The 16,887-nt window shown below is 45.7% G+C and overlaps 1 protein-coding gene across 1 annotated transcript in view; it reads left to right on the top strand.

The window, feature by feature from the left end:
* Positions 1-16,887, top strand: part of AXDND1 (axonemal dynein light chain domain containing 1) — a 55,255-nt gene that overhangs the window by 27,732 nt on the left and 10,636 nt on the right. The window contains exons 13-20 of the mRNA XM_032962420.2: positions 717-818; positions 2,378-2,541; positions 6,728-6,809; positions 7,369-7,741; positions 11,767-11,965; positions 13,045-13,138; positions 14,270-14,451; positions 16,379-16,445. Of these exons, the coding sequence (XP_032818311.1) occupies positions 717-818; positions 2,378-2,541; positions 6,728-6,809; positions 7,369-7,741; positions 11,767-11,965; positions 13,045-13,138; positions 14,270-14,451; positions 16,379-16,445 (1,263 nt within the window). The remainder of the gene's footprint in view (positions 1-716; positions 819-2,377; positions 2,542-6,727; positions 6,810-7,368; positions 7,742-11,766; positions 11,966-13,044; positions 13,139-14,269; positions 14,452-16,378; positions 16,446-16,887) is intronic.

Here is a 16,887-nt window from a genome sequence, read left to right as displayed (position 1 = left end):
GGCAATGCGTTACACCCAAATCACCTTCCTCTCTTTACAGTCAATGACCTCTCTGATGTGTTTGTTTGTTCACTGGTCTCTGTGTGCTCCTCTTTCTGAAACTAAAAGCAAAATACCAATGTGCCTAAATAAGAATGGTTTTGGTCAGTGTTTGTCTGTTGCTTGCCATGTCATTTAGATTTGGACACACAGACACTGACAAAAGAAATGTAACATGCTGAAGAGTGCACATACAACTGCACCTCCGATTAGCATAGTTGGCTATGTACAGTGCTAAAGAAGTTCAACATACATTGAGAGGTGCACTCTTAGAATTACACAAAGAGGCAGAAGGAGGAACACATGGATTAGAAAACATACACATGTGGGCATGGGCAGGGAACGTTACCCAGTCGGGATGATAAACGGTTGTCAAGACCAACGATGCAGTGGCAGCCAAAGGAGAAAACATGCCTGAAAGTACGTCTACTGTGGAGTTGGAGCGATGACATATCTTAGTGTGCAGGAGCTAGATGTATTGGTTCATTGCGAGACTCTGAGGGATGGTGACGGCTTGAGGGGCCCTTTGTACAGCAGTGGATAGATGTTGCTTGATGGTGATGATGAAATATTTAACTTAGTGGGTGGCAGAGGTTTACGGACTTTATGGCAGAGTGTGGAAATAATTTTTCACACCCTTATGCTCACCCCCCCCCCCACCCATCTCAACCCGTTAGCTGACGGAGGAGCGTTCCATCGTGACTGTGCGCCGCCTGCGTGGACACTCTCAAGCCTGGGCCAACGTTGCACAGCAGCACTTGCTGCTGCTCAGCAATCGGGTAGCTGCGTATGTGGCAGCCTCTTCCCTATGTGGGTGCATGGTCACGAGGGGAGAGCGGTCTTGTAGCGGTTAGCGCGCTGCGCTATGAACCCGGCGACCTGAGTTTGAGTCCTGCTGGCGGCCAACACCAGTAACGATTATCTGAACCGGTCCTGGGCCTCTCCTTGGCCGACTCAGCCTCAAATGATTACCTAGTACGGTGTGTAAATATCACCACTGGGGAGACAAAGGCAGCCGGGCGTGGTGCTGGTCACCCACCCCCTCGTGTGCCATGCTGGCCTTCATAGATGCTCACTAACATCACTTGCCCCAACAGTGTGTGAAGGCTATAAGGGGGATCATTTTCTTTGTCTTGGTCACATTCATCTGTGTGCATTTGTGCGTTCACTGTACCTATGCATGTGAGTGTGTGTGTTAACGCTTAATCAAAATCAAGATGTCATTGTGGCCACAGTCCTTAATGCCACCTGTGGTGGTTGAAGGCTGGAACTACACCAGGTGTAGCCTCTCCTTCGTGTTTGTAGGTGCCATTCACTCTTGAGATGCTCATCTGCTTTTAATAATAAACAAATTACCCAGGGTCTAACTTTACAGATTACCCAGGATCTAACGCAGGGTTTAACATACACCTCACGCATGGGCACATTTGCACCAGCTTGCATACAAACGTGCTCTTCACTGGTAAACTTGTTTGGATCTCTTAAAAATGAATGGGCCATGTAAATTCACCTTTATACACCAGCCAGGATCCTTGGAAAGCCAACATCGGTACATGGCAAGTTCCATCTGCCTGAATGCTCCCTCTCGGCTCAGCTCTTCCAAAGCTTGGCAGGCAAATTCATCCTCAACAAAACAATCGAGGCCTACACCCCACAATGCAATTCAAATTCAAACCACAATTCAATGCTGGCTTCTAGGTGTTTGCTATTTCTAGTAACACTTAAGCTAAAATCCTATAATGGTGTTTTCATATATGTGCATATATTCCTGAGTGTCTACATCATGGGACCTCCTTTGCCAGTATCAAAATATGATAATAGGCTTTCCCCTTTTTTCTGGCAACAAAACAGGTGTTAAGATGTTAAAACACCAAACTGAAACCTTTTACAAGGAATCATGTCTGCATTAACCACAATGCTTGTGCACTGTGCTTGAAACTGATTGGTCCACACCAGAGACAGCTTTCTGGTGTGGACCAATCGTTTTCAAGGACAATGCATATATTATCAGAGTATGTTTTTTGTTTGCATTCTGACCACAAGCATTGTGGTTAATGCAGACATTATTCCTTGTAAAAGGTTTCAGTTTGATATATTAACATCTTAACACCTGTTTAGTTGCCATAAAAAAAGAAAAAACCTATTATTTAGTGCTTAAACGTATTGCATTCATAGAAGTAAACCTGTATGCCCTCTTGGGTATGTGGCGTCATCATCTTCATCATATCATGTATTTAAATATGTAGCAATCACTGTGTGTGTATGGAGCACATGTGCGTTTGTGTAGAATGCACGTGCACTTGTGTGGGAGTGATGGTGTGTGATGGTGTGTGTGCAGGATGGCAGTGTGGTGGCGGAGGTACGCTCGCTGGTGAGCAGCTGGGCTGAGAAGGCAGCTCGCTTGGACAGAGCCTGCCTTCAGGCTGAGGCCAGCACGGCGGCCAGACTTCAACAGGCTCATCTTGGCCTCCAACGCTGGGTCACGCGTACTACAATCATAACGTAATGCATGCCAGTGCACATTGACAATCAACATGCTCACTCTCGTGGAGTTTGTGCGCTCATTGACATTTTTAAAAATAGGTGACGCCCACGAATATATTACAAATGAAGTCTTGAGTAGCAGATTTCATTATAATCAACGCAGGTCTGTATGTACGTATTTATGCTGAGGAGGCTTGCTAACAGATCATGGGCAGTCGCCCTCCACTATAACAGAGGCCAGAGTAGCGATGCTCACAATAATGAGCGGAGTTCTGGGCAGCTAAAATACAGCAAGTTGGCACAGTAGGGGTCACAGGTGGTACATCTGCCAGTCATCTCAGTTTACCCATGGAACTTGGGTCTCTCCCGTGACCTGTCAGCAAGCCTTCGCCACTTCATGTGGCCTGAAAGTGCACCTGGCCTGGCACAGGCACCGTGGTGAAGTCACCGCCACTTAGTGGTGAATGGCGGATATTAAGTATGTAGAACCTCCTTCACACTGTACGTATCCAACCGTGCTTATCACAGGTGCGGATGGTCTGATCAGGGGAGTCCTTGCTTTGGGCTTCACCTTGCCCACCTGGTCTCCTTCCCCACCCACGGCAGTCTCCTCCCTCTCACTCTGCCCCTTAACTCACCTCTACGCCACTTAAACACTCGCACACCCTCCACACCTTGCGCACTCCCTCCACACGCCCCCTTGCATCAACCCCCCCCCTTGCATTGGCACACCCCCCACACCCGCACACTATCCACATTCTCCACACCCGCACCCTCACACCCCCCGCACCCTCACACCCCCGCACCCTCACACCTTCCGCACCCTCACACCCTCCGCACATCCTCCACAGCTGCACACCCACTACACCTCACAGCCACCCAACCCCCAACAACCTCCTTTTTAGTGTCTCACACCGTGCCTCATTTTCTTCCATCTCATTTGTATGTATGTACGCTGAACTTCTTTTGCACCGTATGTAGCGAACCGTGCTAATTGGAGGTACGAGGGAAGGGCAACAAACTAAACACACAAAGCAGTTCTGAACAAATGAGTTTTCAATCAAATTTGTATTGCCTCAGTGGTATTTTCTGTTTTATTTAAAACATCTGTCACTTCATTGCTATCTCATTTGCCTTAAATAACACGTGTGTTCTGTCAAGCAACAAACACTTCTGGAGCTGCCACCGCATGGGGCCATCCATTTAGTACGTACGCAAAATCTGTCAAAACATGACCCCTCCCTGTACGCACGCGTACTTTTTACACCACCACCCCCCCCCCACCTGCGTATGTACGCTTGATGCACCCCCAGAATCCTATAGAACGGCCGATATTTAACCCACACAGAAACGATCAAGGATTCATAATGTTAACCTGTTTAAGCAAACAGATAGTCCACCGCTGGACTATCTAACTCATTTGAAGGCCAATGTAGACAAATTATTATCGAGTCTTCACGCCCCCCCCCCCCCCGTTTCCAATGCGTACGTACAGTGAGGGAAAAAAGTATTTGATCCCCTGCTGATTTTGTACGTTTGCCCACTGACAAAGAAATGATCAGTCTATAATTTTAATGGTAGGTTTATTTGAACAGTGAGAGACAGAATAACAACAACACAATCCAGAAAAACGCATGTCAAAAATGTTATAAATTGATTTGCATTTTGATGAGGGAAATAAGTATTTGACCCCTCTGCAAAACATGACTTAGTACTTGGTGGCAAAACCCTTGTTGGCAATCACAGAGGTCAGACGTTTCTTGTAGTTGCCCACCAGGTTTGCACACATCTCAGGAGGGATTTTGTCCCACTCCTCTTTGCAGATCTTCTCCAAGTCATTAAGGTTTCGAGGCTGACGTTTGGCAACTCGAACCTTCAGCTCCCTCCACAGATTTTCTATGGGATTCAGGTCTGGAGACTGGCTAGGCCACTCCACGACCTTAATGTGCTTCTTCTTGAGCCACTCCTTTGTTGCCTTGGCCGTGTGTTTTGGGTCATTGTCATGCTGGAATACCCATCCACGACCCATTTTCAATGCCCTGGCTGAGAGAAGGAGGTTCTCACCCAAGATTTGACGGTACATGGCCCCGTCCATCGTCCCTTTGATGCGGTGAAGTTGTCCTGTCCCCTTAGCAGAAAAAACACCCCCAAAGCATAGTGTTTCCACCTCCATGTTTGACGGTGGGGATGGTGTTCTTGGGGTCATAGGCAGCATTCCTGCTCCTCCAAACACGGCGAGTTGAGTTGATGCCAAAGAGCTCCATTTTGGTCTCATCTGACCACAACACTTTCACCCAGTTGTCCTCTGAATCATTCAGATGTTCATTGGCACACTTCAGACGGGCATGTATATGTGCTTTCTTGAGCAGGGGGACTTTGCGGGCGCTGCAGGAATTCAGTCCTTCACGGCGTAGTGTGTTACCAATTGTTTTCTTGGTGACTATGGTCCCAGCTGCCTTGAGATCATTGACAAGATCCTCCCGTGTAGTTCTGGGCTGATTCCTCACCGTTCTCATGATCATTGCAACTCCACGAGGTGAGATCTTGCATGGAGCCCCAGGCCGAGGGAGATTGACAGTTCTTTTGTGTTTCTTCCATTTGCGAATAATCGCACCAACTGTTGTCACCTTCTCACCAAGCTGCTTGGCAATGGTCTTGTAGCCCATTCCAGCCTTGTGTAGGTCTACAATCTTGTCCCTGACATCCTTGGAGAGCTCTTTGGTCTTGGCCATGGTGGAGAGTTTGGAATCTGATTGATTGATTGCTTCTGTGGACAGGTGTCTTCAGGAGCACTCCCTTTAAGAGTGTGCTCCTAATCTCAGCTCGTTACCTGTATAAAAAACACCTGGGAGCCAGAAATCTTTGTGATTAAGAGGGGGTCAAATACTTATTTCCCTCATTAAAATGCAAATCAATTTATAACATTTTTGACGTGCGTTTTTCTGAATTTTCTTGTTGTTATTCTGTCTCTCACTGTTCAATTAAACCTACCATTAAAATTATAGACTGATCATTTCTTTGTCAGTGGGCAAACGTACAAAATCAGCAAGGGATCAAATACTTTTTTCCCTCACTGTACATTGTCAGTAGACCCACCATACGCAAGCGTACACATTTGGGTTCACTCCCCCTCCCCCATCCATGCGTATGTACTAAATGGATGGCCCCCATTCACTTGCAATTGCTGTGGCAAGGATTACCACTCAATGAATGGCCTATTAAATCATTATAGGTGCTGCAAAACCCACAGCTGACTTTGTAAGGCGCAAAAAGATTTTCTCTCGAGACACACAGGCCTATTAATTGATTGACTGTCAACTGTAATTTGTTTGTCTCTCATTGGACTTGCGGGCCATATCAGCCAAAAATGTTTGTTCGTGAACGACACTCGTCCAAACGGTCTATAAAGCAAATACCGGGGATCACTTCAACGAATTAACTTGCATTTGTGTAGTGTCATTGATGACAGCACTATAGTGTAGTGACAGTACCTTGTGAGTGGTACTGTATGGGCGGAGCCTCTCCCTGGCACCTGATGGGCATACCAGGGGAGAGGCTGAGTAAACACGAGGGGGCACGTGACCGGATGAGGTAGTAACGAGGACCAGGGTGAGGGTGAGAGGAACACGTGATGTGGGTTCTGAACCCTCACGAAGGATCTGGAAAAGGGGCGTGGCCAAGGGCGGGGCCTGGCCACGCCGCAGGGATAAAAGGCGAGCCCCAAGGGGGACCGGGGTTGGTCCTGGCTGGGAAGAAACTTTCGTGGTCGTGGTCTTCGGTCTCCGGGCGTCGCGCACGTGGACCATGCAGCATGTTGGCTGTCCTGGTCCGATTTAGTAGTTGTCCCATCCAGAGTGCAAATAGCCATCTCCCCCCAAGTTAAGTGTAGGAACGGTGGGTTACCACCCTATGTCGTTATCCCGTTAGTGTTAAGAGTTTATGTGATGTTAATAAAACGTGTTGCCTCCAAGTTCTAGTGTCTGCCTCGATTGAACCCATTACATTTGTATTGGGCTCGTATATCGCAAAACGAAACATCTCACATTGCAGAGCCGCCTATCAGCAGCTGTCCCCATGCGACACGTGGTGATTAAGTACTTGGCCTGGCGACGGGCATGAGTCTGAGAGTAGGGGGTCATGATTGCTATGTGAGTGGATAATCTTTATAGCACTTTGTCTTTGTACGCATGTGTGTCTTGTGCAGACAAGATGGAGAAAATGGATTTGGTTTCCCAGAGATGAATTTGATGGAAGAGCTTCAGGCTGACTTACAACGCTGGGCTGAGGTGAGAGGTGTGCACGCTGTGTCAACTACGCCTGCATATGTATACAAATACAAAGACACAAATCCCCCGTATAGCCTTAACAAACTGCTGGGCCAAGTGCTGTTAGTGAGCTCTTATGGAGGCTGGCACAGTACACCTGTATCATAGATACACGAGTATAAATTGCAGAAGTACATCGATTTCTGCCGATTTTTCAACACTAAGTGCAAGTTTGGGTAAGGCAGCAAAACAACAACAAAACCAGTCCCAGACCTCACTAAGACAACAAACAGTAGCTCAATAAGATTGCACATTAAACTTGAACTATTGATACAAAGTAAAGATCAAAGTTACAGTACTCATCTTCTGCTTCAGCATATTTTGTGAAGGAAGATGTACGGTGTTAAGGCAGGAAACAAGGTGGTTCCAACACGTTACTGCTGCAATGGCAAAGGCTATCATTTGAGCAAGGGACTCACTTTGACTCTTTTCATAATAGAAGAGTTTATATCTTGAAATGTTTACTGTACAAAGTGAAGTTGCTCAGACCCCATCACCGCCCTCTGGCGTGTGTGGACAGAGCCTGGCGGAAGATCTGGAGCGCTTTGGTGGAGCTGAAATGCTGGAGCTCACGAAGGAGCTCGCCTCTCTGGGGTCCATGTCAGCTCGGCTCACAGTGCTCTCTCAAACTCTCCATCACGAGCATTGCCATGGCCATGTTACTGCTCGTCAAATTGATTACAAGGGGGAAGAGCATAAGTCTGCAATCGAGGATCTGCAGAAAAGACAAGTGAGCGATTTTAACGGTTGTCAGTGCCGCACTGATGAGGAACAAAGCATTAGTGATGGTGATGGCAGTGTAGCAGCGGAGGCTGGAGAGGGGTGGGAGCGTGTGGCTGGGAGGTTGGAGCGAAGCGTGCGGTTCTTGCATGCCAGGGTGACCGGCGATAATGGTATGTGTCACTGTGAGTGTTTGGTATGCATCATACACATTCATGTGCTCCCTTCATCATCCAACGCCAGCAGCTACCATGGTTACTGGTCCCATGAGCTTCGCCCATTGATTCTTACACCCATGTTGAGGACTTGGTCTACTATTCTGACTTGTCTTCTTTGGTTCTTTCGGTAAAGTCACGTAGAATGAGAATAAAATAATAAATTGCTAAAATAAAATAACACAATAAAATTCTCACGACGTTTCGGCCACAACACAAGCGGCCTTCATCAGGTGAAGGGATGAGACTGTCTGGAGGACAGCGCTGGAGCGAACAAAGCCAAGCTCAGATCGCGACCTTTAAGCTGTGTGAGAAGAAACAGAGCGCCTTGACAAGGAATTAGCATAGAATTTAGCATTGAAATAGCTGAGTGATTAGCTTGTGACTGGTCGCAGAAATGGCTATGTTAAAGTCAAAGCATACACATCCACAGAGGCACCCCTTGACAAAGGAATTAGCATAGAATTTAGCATTGAAATAGCTGAGTGATTAGCTTGTGACTGGTCACAGAAATGGCTATGTTAAAGTCAAAGCATACACATTCACATAGGCACCTAGTACAAATCAAACAGGAGAATTTAGCATTGAAATAACTAGGAGAATTTAGCATTGAAATAACTGAGTGATTAGCTTGTGACTGGTCACAGAAATGGCTATGTTAAAGTCAAAGCCTACACATCTGAGCTATTAACAGTAACTGGGTATACACTACACTATATAATGAATACTATATAGTAAACCAATAAAAAACTAAAATCTAAATTACCTCAAGGTTTTCAATAAACTCTATATATTCTCCAATCAGCTAAGCTACCAACAATAAGTCGTTATATATCACAATGCTATATGGCGAAAACATGGGTGGATTCTTACCCTCAACTTTAGCACCACGGATAGCTACGAGCCCCGTTCAGACGGACGAGTTCATCCATGGTCGGAACGGAGGAGGGGGAGAGAGACAGCTGCGAGGCGCTGTTATCCTCCATGTTGTAAACCATACCATTAACCGTGGTGTGAGAGGTATTAAGAGTCAATGGCAGCGAAAGAGCTGCGGTCTGAAGGTCATCGTAAAATACAATTAATTAAGAACGGAAATGGTTTAAACATCTTTCCAATGGTTACTAAGCCAGAATCCATCTTCTCGGTTGAAATTGTCTCTGTGCTTGCATATGTGAATGGCCTCATGAACGAATCTCTCATGGTAGCCGGTTGGTTTGCAAAGAACCTCCGTCTTGGAGAAGTCAATGTCATGTGAGCCCACTGAATTATAACAGTGATCTGCTACAGCAGAGGAGTTCGTTCTACCGTGTTTCATGTCTGCTTTATGTTCGCGGATGCGGTCCGAGATATGTCGTTTGGTTTCTCCAATGTAGCTACTACCGCAGAGGCACTTTAGTTTGTAAACGCCCGGGTACTGTATGTCTGGAACAGCATCTTTTACAGATGGAACCAGATCACGGATTTTATGTACTGTGTTGAACCGGACCTGGATCTTGTGTTTATTCAGGATTTTGGAGATATTTTTAGTGACCCCTGCAATGTAGGGTAAGGTGATGGTTTTGAGTGGCTCCACAAGAGGATCCTTCTTCATGACTGGAGTGATGGCTTTGCGGATTGTGTAGTCGGAGTAACCATTAGCCATCACTCCAGTCATGAAGAAGGATCCTCTTGTGGAGCCACTCAAAACCATCACCTTACCCTACATTGCAGGGGTCACAAAAAAGATCTCCAAAATCCTGAATAAACACAAGATCCAGGTCCGATTCAACACAGTACATAAAATCCGTGATCTGGTTCCATCTGTAAAAGATGCTATTCCAGACATACAGTACCCGGGCGTTTACAAACTAAAGTGCCTCTGCGGTAGTAGCTACATTGGAGAAACCAAACGACATATCTCGGACCGCATCTGCGAACATAAAGCAGACTTGAAACACGGTAGAACGAACTCCTCTGCCGTGGCAGATCACTGTTATAATTCAGTGGGCTCACATGACATTGACTTCTCCAAGACGGAGGTTCTTTGCAAACCAACCGGCTACCATGAGAGATTCGTTCATGAGGCCATTCACATATACAAGCACAGAGACAATTTCAACTGAGAAGATGGATTCTGGCTTAGTAACCATTGGAAAGATGTTTTAAACCATTTCCGTTCTTAATTAATTGTATTTTACGATGACCTTCAAACCGCAGCTCTTTCGCTGCCATTGACTCTTAATACCTCTCACACCACGGTTAATGGTATGGTTTCCAACATGGAGTATAACAGCGCCTCGCAGCTGTCTCTCTCCCCCTCCTCCGTTCCGACCATGGATGAACTCGTCCGTCTGAACGGGGCTCGTAGCTATCCGTGGTGCTAAAGTTGAGGGTAAGTATCCACCCATTTTTCGCCATATAGCATTGTGATATATAACGACTTATTGTTGGTAGCTTAGCTGATTGGAGAATATATAGAGTTTATTGATAACATTGAGGTAATTTATATTTTAGTTTTTTATTGGTTTACTATATAGTATTCATTATATAGTGTAGTGTATACCCAGTTACTGTTAATAGCTCAGATGTGTAGGCTTTGACTTTAACATAGCCATTTCTGTGACCAGTCACAAGCTAATCACTCAGTTATTTCAATGCTAAATTCTCCTAGTTATTTCAATGCTAAATTCTCCTGTTTGATTTGTACTAGGTGCCTCGGTGAATGTGTATGCTTTGACTTTAACATAGCCATTTCTGTGACCAGTCACAAGCTAATCACTCAACTATTTCAATGCTAAATTCTATGCTAATTCCTTTGTCAAGGGGTGCCTCTGTGGATGTGTATTCTTTGACTTTAACATAGCCATTTCTGTGACCAGTCACAAGCTAATCACTCAGCTATTTCAATGCTAAATTCTATGCTAATTCCTTGTCAAGGCGCTCTGTTTCTTCTCACACAGCTTAAAGGTCACGATCTGAGCTTGGCTTTGTTCGCTCCAGCGCTGTCCTCCAGACAGTCTCGTCCCTTCACCTGATGAAGGCCGCTTGTGTTGTGGCCGAAACGTCGTGAGAATTTTATTGTGTTATTTTATCAATTTATTATTTTATTCTTATTCTACGTGACTTTACTGAAAGAACCAAAGAAGATGAATCCTTGCAGTCAAGAAAGCTTTAAATCGAAATATTCTGACTTGATTAATCTCATACATACTTTGTTCAATTTCAACTACCATACTTCCAGTTAAAACAACACACTCGACCACTCTTCACTCACCCTGTTATCCACCAACTCACCCATCCACTCATCCACCCACTCACCCGCTGCTTCTTCACTCACATTGCTCCCACTTTGAAACTCCCTGCCATTTTTTCTCCAAGCTCTTACAATAACCTCGCTAAATTCAAGACACGTGTTAACTTATCAATTTCAACTGAGATAGTGCTGTTTGTTGCTGTCCCTTTGATATTTTGGACCTTTGGGCCTGTTGTCAACAACTATGTAAAAAAAGAAATCTGATTGTGTTGCATGTAAATATGTATGCAATCTTCTTTGGTTCTTTCGGTAAAATCACGTAGAATGAGAATAAAATATTAAATTGATAAAATAAAATAACGCAATAATATTCTCACTGGTGAGAATATTCTCACTGGTGAGAATATTATTGCGTTATTTTATTTGGTGAGAATATTAAATTGATAAAATAAAATAATGCAATAATATTCTCACTGGTGAGAATATTCTCACTGGTGAGAATATTATTGCGTTATTTTATTTTATCAATTTATTATTTTATTCTCATTCTACGTGACTTTACCGAAAGAACCAAAGAAGATGAATCCTTGCAGTCACGAAAGCTTTAAATCGAAATATGTATGCAATGACAATGACAAAAATCCCCCATATAGCACCCCAACACATACATTTGATGCCAACACCCACAAACACAAGCGTATTGATTCCCTTTGCACTTTTGTCTCACTAGAGTGTGTGTGTGTTTTCCTAGGACTGGCAGACACACTTAAGGATCTGTGCCGCGCATTTGAAACCTGGTCTGAAAAGCTGGCCCTGGCCTCCTCGTATGCACACGCCATGCCAGCTTCTGATTGGTTGCAACTCGTTAAGTCCCTCTCAGATTGGTCAGTTGTTGTGATCAAGGCCCTGGTGTTGGTTGAGAACGTACCATCTGAAGAGAAGAGCGAGAGGTGAATAGTGTTTTCAATACTCGGGTGCACATCTCCTGTTTACAGCCCTGGGCCAGTGGTGGAAATTCCACCTTCCTATGGCAGGGGCGAGTCTTCCCATAAGACAACCACGATTGACTTCCCCACAAATTGGTACCTATTTATCGGCCCCAGAGAGATGGTGGGTAGCGTTAACCTCAACCAGGATTTCTAACTCGCAACATTCCGATTGCGAGCTGCTCACTACCACCGAGTCATCTTTCCAGTGTCTGCAATATTGGCAGTGATATTTGGTGGCTTTGAGCTACGGGTATGTGACCAGAGATTGGCACATATGATAGTCATAGTCAGGCCTGCCCAGAGGTGGGGGGCAGAAAGGACAATTTTTCCCCAGACCCCAGATAAAAGAGGGCCCCACAGCGAGCCTGCGGATTGTGGGATAAGGGGACCCCACGTAGCATTCTGCCCTGGGACCTCCGGAACCTCCGAGTAGCCCCAACCATAGCCTTTGTGTGCAAGTGCCAGGCGGTGGTAGCGATGCACATGGCCTGTAATCCAGCACTGTGCAGGCAGCGAGGGTTGGTGGATCGCACACAAACGTTGTGAAACTCCCTTCCAGTGGGCATTCGAGGAGTTGCCATACCCTGGCTCGCCAGGCGAAAGTAGTACAGCAAGTGGACTAATCTCCATCTGTTTCCATCTCTACAGGGATATAGTGTTATAATTATTCAAAGATGCTTTTTACCATTGTTACTGCGAAGTCTGTCCAGATGAATAAGTATGTTTGCCTTTTGATTGGCACAAGTGTATGTGTGTGAACATGCAGTATGAGAAGTGGAAGTGTAGCAGTTAGCACTTGTGACCAACATCAGTGACAATTATCTGAACCGACCCTGGGCCTCCTCTAGGTCCACTTAGCCTCAAATTAGTACCCAGGGTGGTCTGTAAACTTGGTCAATGGGGAGACAAAGGTGGCCGTCGTGGTGATGGCCACCCCCCTCGTGTGCCGTGCCGGCCTTAATGAGTGCTTGCTAACAGCACTTGCCCCAACAGTCTGTTAAGGCTACATGGGGGATCTTTGTGTTTTTATGTATTTATAGTGGAGCGATGGATGCCGTGGTGGGTGCACTACAGGGCTGGGCGGGGCGTTTGTCGATGGCAGTGGATCGAGAAGCGTCCAGGCTGGCAGAGCAGGCGAGTGGCGTGCCCGTGTTAAACTCCATACATACCGGTCACACGCTATTGTGACGAACGACATCGGCGTGCCATCATGGCCAAAGTTGTTGACGCCACCTCACGTTTCTACCCTCTGCCAGGTCCCGCAGCTACGGCACAGTAGACACACAGCGACCTCCATCTGGCCCTAGGTTTCTCCCTTAGTCGCCTCGGTGGCATGCTGCGTTGGCGAGGTGTTAACTACCTCGCCTAGTTTCGAGGTGGTCATGGGTTCGATCCTGACCCTGACGCCTGTATATTTGGATTTTGCATGTCTCTCTCACCGTGGTCACGTGGATTCTTCTCTGGGTCCTCTGGTTTTTCCCTCCACATTTAGAAACATGCATTCAGAGTATTTGGCCATCTATAAATGTCGACAAGATAAGCCACTTCGTTGCACTATAATTTGTGGCCAGGTCACTACTGAAAAAGAGCTACATAGCTCAGTGGGCCTTACCTGTAAAAAAATAAAAGTTTCATAGTTTAGCTTAGACCATTCAAATGTTGTCTCAGCAATCGACCCTCCCTCATCCCGCACACGTTCCACCCAGCATGGCTAATGTTGCTGAATCGCATCTACAAACCTCACCTGTGGTGTTCTCCTGTGAACTTATCCTGTCTTGCCTCGAAATCCCTAGCATCCGTCTCAGACTCCTGTGCTCAAATGGCAACAAACCTCTTTTCGAGCTGCTTAGTATTCAGCTCTCTGATCCAGACAGTAATACTGATAGCGCAGGCATGACTCTGTGGAACGCGGCCAGAGAATTATACATACAGTATGTACGAGGAAGCCAAATTGCTTTTACCACATACAGATGAAACGTTCAATCGCATCGTGTTTTACATATTGTATTTGTACATGCACAACCCCTTTTGCAATCTACTGATCGATGTATAGTACTTATATGCTCCATGTCTATGTTTCCCAACTTTGCCAGCCCACACTGACCACCATGGTTAAGTACCATCAAATAACCCCCATTACCCTCACGGCATAGGGAGGCCCTCATCCAGCAGTGGATTGACAGGGCTGTGCACACAAATAATGATGACAGCAGTGACAATGATCCGAGCAACACTCGCAATGAAGATTGACGCTTTGTGCTGCAGTTGGGTATGGTGCGGGAGGGCGTTTCGTCGTGGCTGGTGAGGGCTGTGCTCCACCTCGCCTCCCCATCATCACCATCACAACGAGGGGAAGGGGACGGCGAGGGTGAACGTGGCAAGGCCATGCTGGAGAAGGCGTCGTCTCTCGGTGGAGCGATGTCGCACATCACTCAACACATTGCCAGGTGAGAACACACAGTCACTGCCTTTCACTCTCTTCATCATCATCACTTATCACCTTCGTCATCGTTATCATCATCTTTACCTCGATGGAAATTATTGGAACTTCGAACTGTTGCAATTACTTCCGCACGGTGCGAAAGAAGTTCAACATACATATATTACGATCACCGGTGTAAACTTACAATGCTATTCAGAATTACCGCAACATTCAATCTGGTTATGCTGTAGTAGAACACATTTTTTTAAATCGTGTTATTCGGTGGAGTCTTGGGCATGTGGCTGTATGTCCTTTCTATGTCCATCACACCGTGGTGTAGTGATGACCACATTTTATCCCCTGCCTTTATTCACACAGCCTTGGAGAAATTAATGTCAACGTGATTGCCGCTTCCTTTTTCACATTCAAGTTCAATCTTCGTGTAGCCTAAACTGCTTGCAGTTGATGTAATTTTCCACTCCAGGTTGTTTTGTCAATTCGTGCCATCACAGCAAATGCTTTACAAAGGTGGCAACTGCAACACACCCTGGCACCCGTAATGTTGCACGCTCAGTATCGTATGCAGCGTGGGTGCACGCATTGGAACTAATTGTGGCTTCAGCAGGCAGCTGATTTTATGCGTTTAGAGTATTGATCAATCATTTGTGGCCAGGTCGCTTCTGAAAAAGCTAATAGCTCAGTGAGCCTTACCTGGTAAAATACAAATACGTGACTTATTTTTTTCGTGTGATTTGCTTACCTTTCCTATACTTTTCACTCCTTTTGTGTTTTTGTATTTCTAACCCACCCTTTCTGGACAGCTTTATAGTGCATCGGATTCCTCCAGTATAAATAAATATTATTATTTAGTTTTCTTTTAAAATGCATAAAGTGGCCATACTGGCTACTTGAGGCTTCTAAAAAATGATTACGGTATATCACTACCTTGCCCACTGCTTTGCCAAGCACATGTGATTTTAATGCAAATCAGAATGAGAATCTTTATTTATGGTGGAGGAATCGAATGAGCTATACAGCTCTTTTTCACAGACTACCAGTAGGATTGCCTTGGCACCACCACAGTGTTTTATGGTGAAACAGTGTATTTGTGCTTACCCATCATGCGGAACATATTCTCCACTGAGAGGGTTGACCACACATTGATTAAATAACCCATACAAAAAATGTTTTGCAAACTGCCCAAATTTGATTAACTAATAGTGCTTTTAAATAACATGTGGTGGTTTTTATACGTACTTTTTTTTATCAACAAAGTACTTCCTGACATGCAAATCACATAGAATACTCCCGACCTCATCACATCGCAGAAGCTAAGCAAGCAGGTTTGAGCCTCGACATTGCATGGATGGGTGACTACCAAGCACATCAGCTTGTCATAGGCAGCTGCGGGGCTGTGCTCTGTGGTGGGCAGCAGAGGTCAGTGCAGCAAAATCCCTTGTTGTACTGTAATTTCCATGTGCCCCATATCTATGCTCATTATCCTCACCAACCCACACTGACCAACGTGGTGACGTACGGTCAAATAACCCCCGTGACGTAATTGTAAGTTTATTTTAATTTCTTACACGGATGATCCCATTTCGCCAGTTATCCAGCTATCTTACAAGGGAGATCCGTGGTGCTGTGTGATCATAGTGGCAACAAAACAAATGCAAAAACGTCAATGTTGCAGAGAACGAGCACCAGGTCCTTACGGAATATTGCGCAATTAATGAACAAGGCATTGATGGTCATAAACGAGGTATTGCATGGCGTGGCGAGACCCTCATCCAGCAGTGGATAGACAACATGGCCATCCCGGGGTTAAGCGCAGTGGTTAACGCACTGCGCCGTGAACCTAGCAAACGGTATGCGGCAAGCACCAACAGCTGTGTGCGTGTCGAGGTTATGGAATTATCTTCAGTGTGACGCTCGCCGCTGTGGTTGTGCAGATGCTGTGAGGCTGTGGCGGTGTCAAGTGGAGGCAGCAGAGAGGGCATGGTGTTGCGAGACCTGGAGGTGGGGACATTGCCTCAGTGGTCATCATCTGTGTTATTCTTATGTTTGTTGAGTGGCTCGTGGAGATAATGCTCTGCTTGTATCAGTTTGGCAAGCACTGCTCAGATTGCGGGGGTCAATCTCTGGGCCCCCAGTGCCATGGTGGCAAGATGTTAATGACCTCGCCTGGTATACAGGAGGTTGTGGGTTCGATCCCAACCCTGACGCCTGTATATTTGGAGTTTGTATGTTCTCCCCGTGGTCACGTGGATTTTTCTCCACCGGTTTTTCCCTCCACATTTAGAAACGTGCGTTTAGAGTATTTGGATATTATAAATTTCCACATGATAAGCCACATCATTGAGCTATCATTTATAGCTAAGTCACTTCTGAAAAAGAGCTACATAGCTCAGTGGACCTTACATGGTAGAATAAAAATGAGTTTATAGTTTTTAAAGACCAG

This window comes from Petromyzon marinus, chromosome 28, assembly GCF_048934315.1.
Source record: "Petromyzon marinus isolate PM22_M1 ecotype Great Lakes invasive population chromosome 28, UKy_Petmar_22M1.pri1.0, whole genome shotgun sequence".
NCBI lineage: Eukaryota > Metazoa > Chordata > Hyperoartia > Petromyzontiformes > Petromyzontidae > Petromyzon > Petromyzon marinus.
This window is presented reverse-complemented; position numbering and strand designations above follow the sequence as displayed.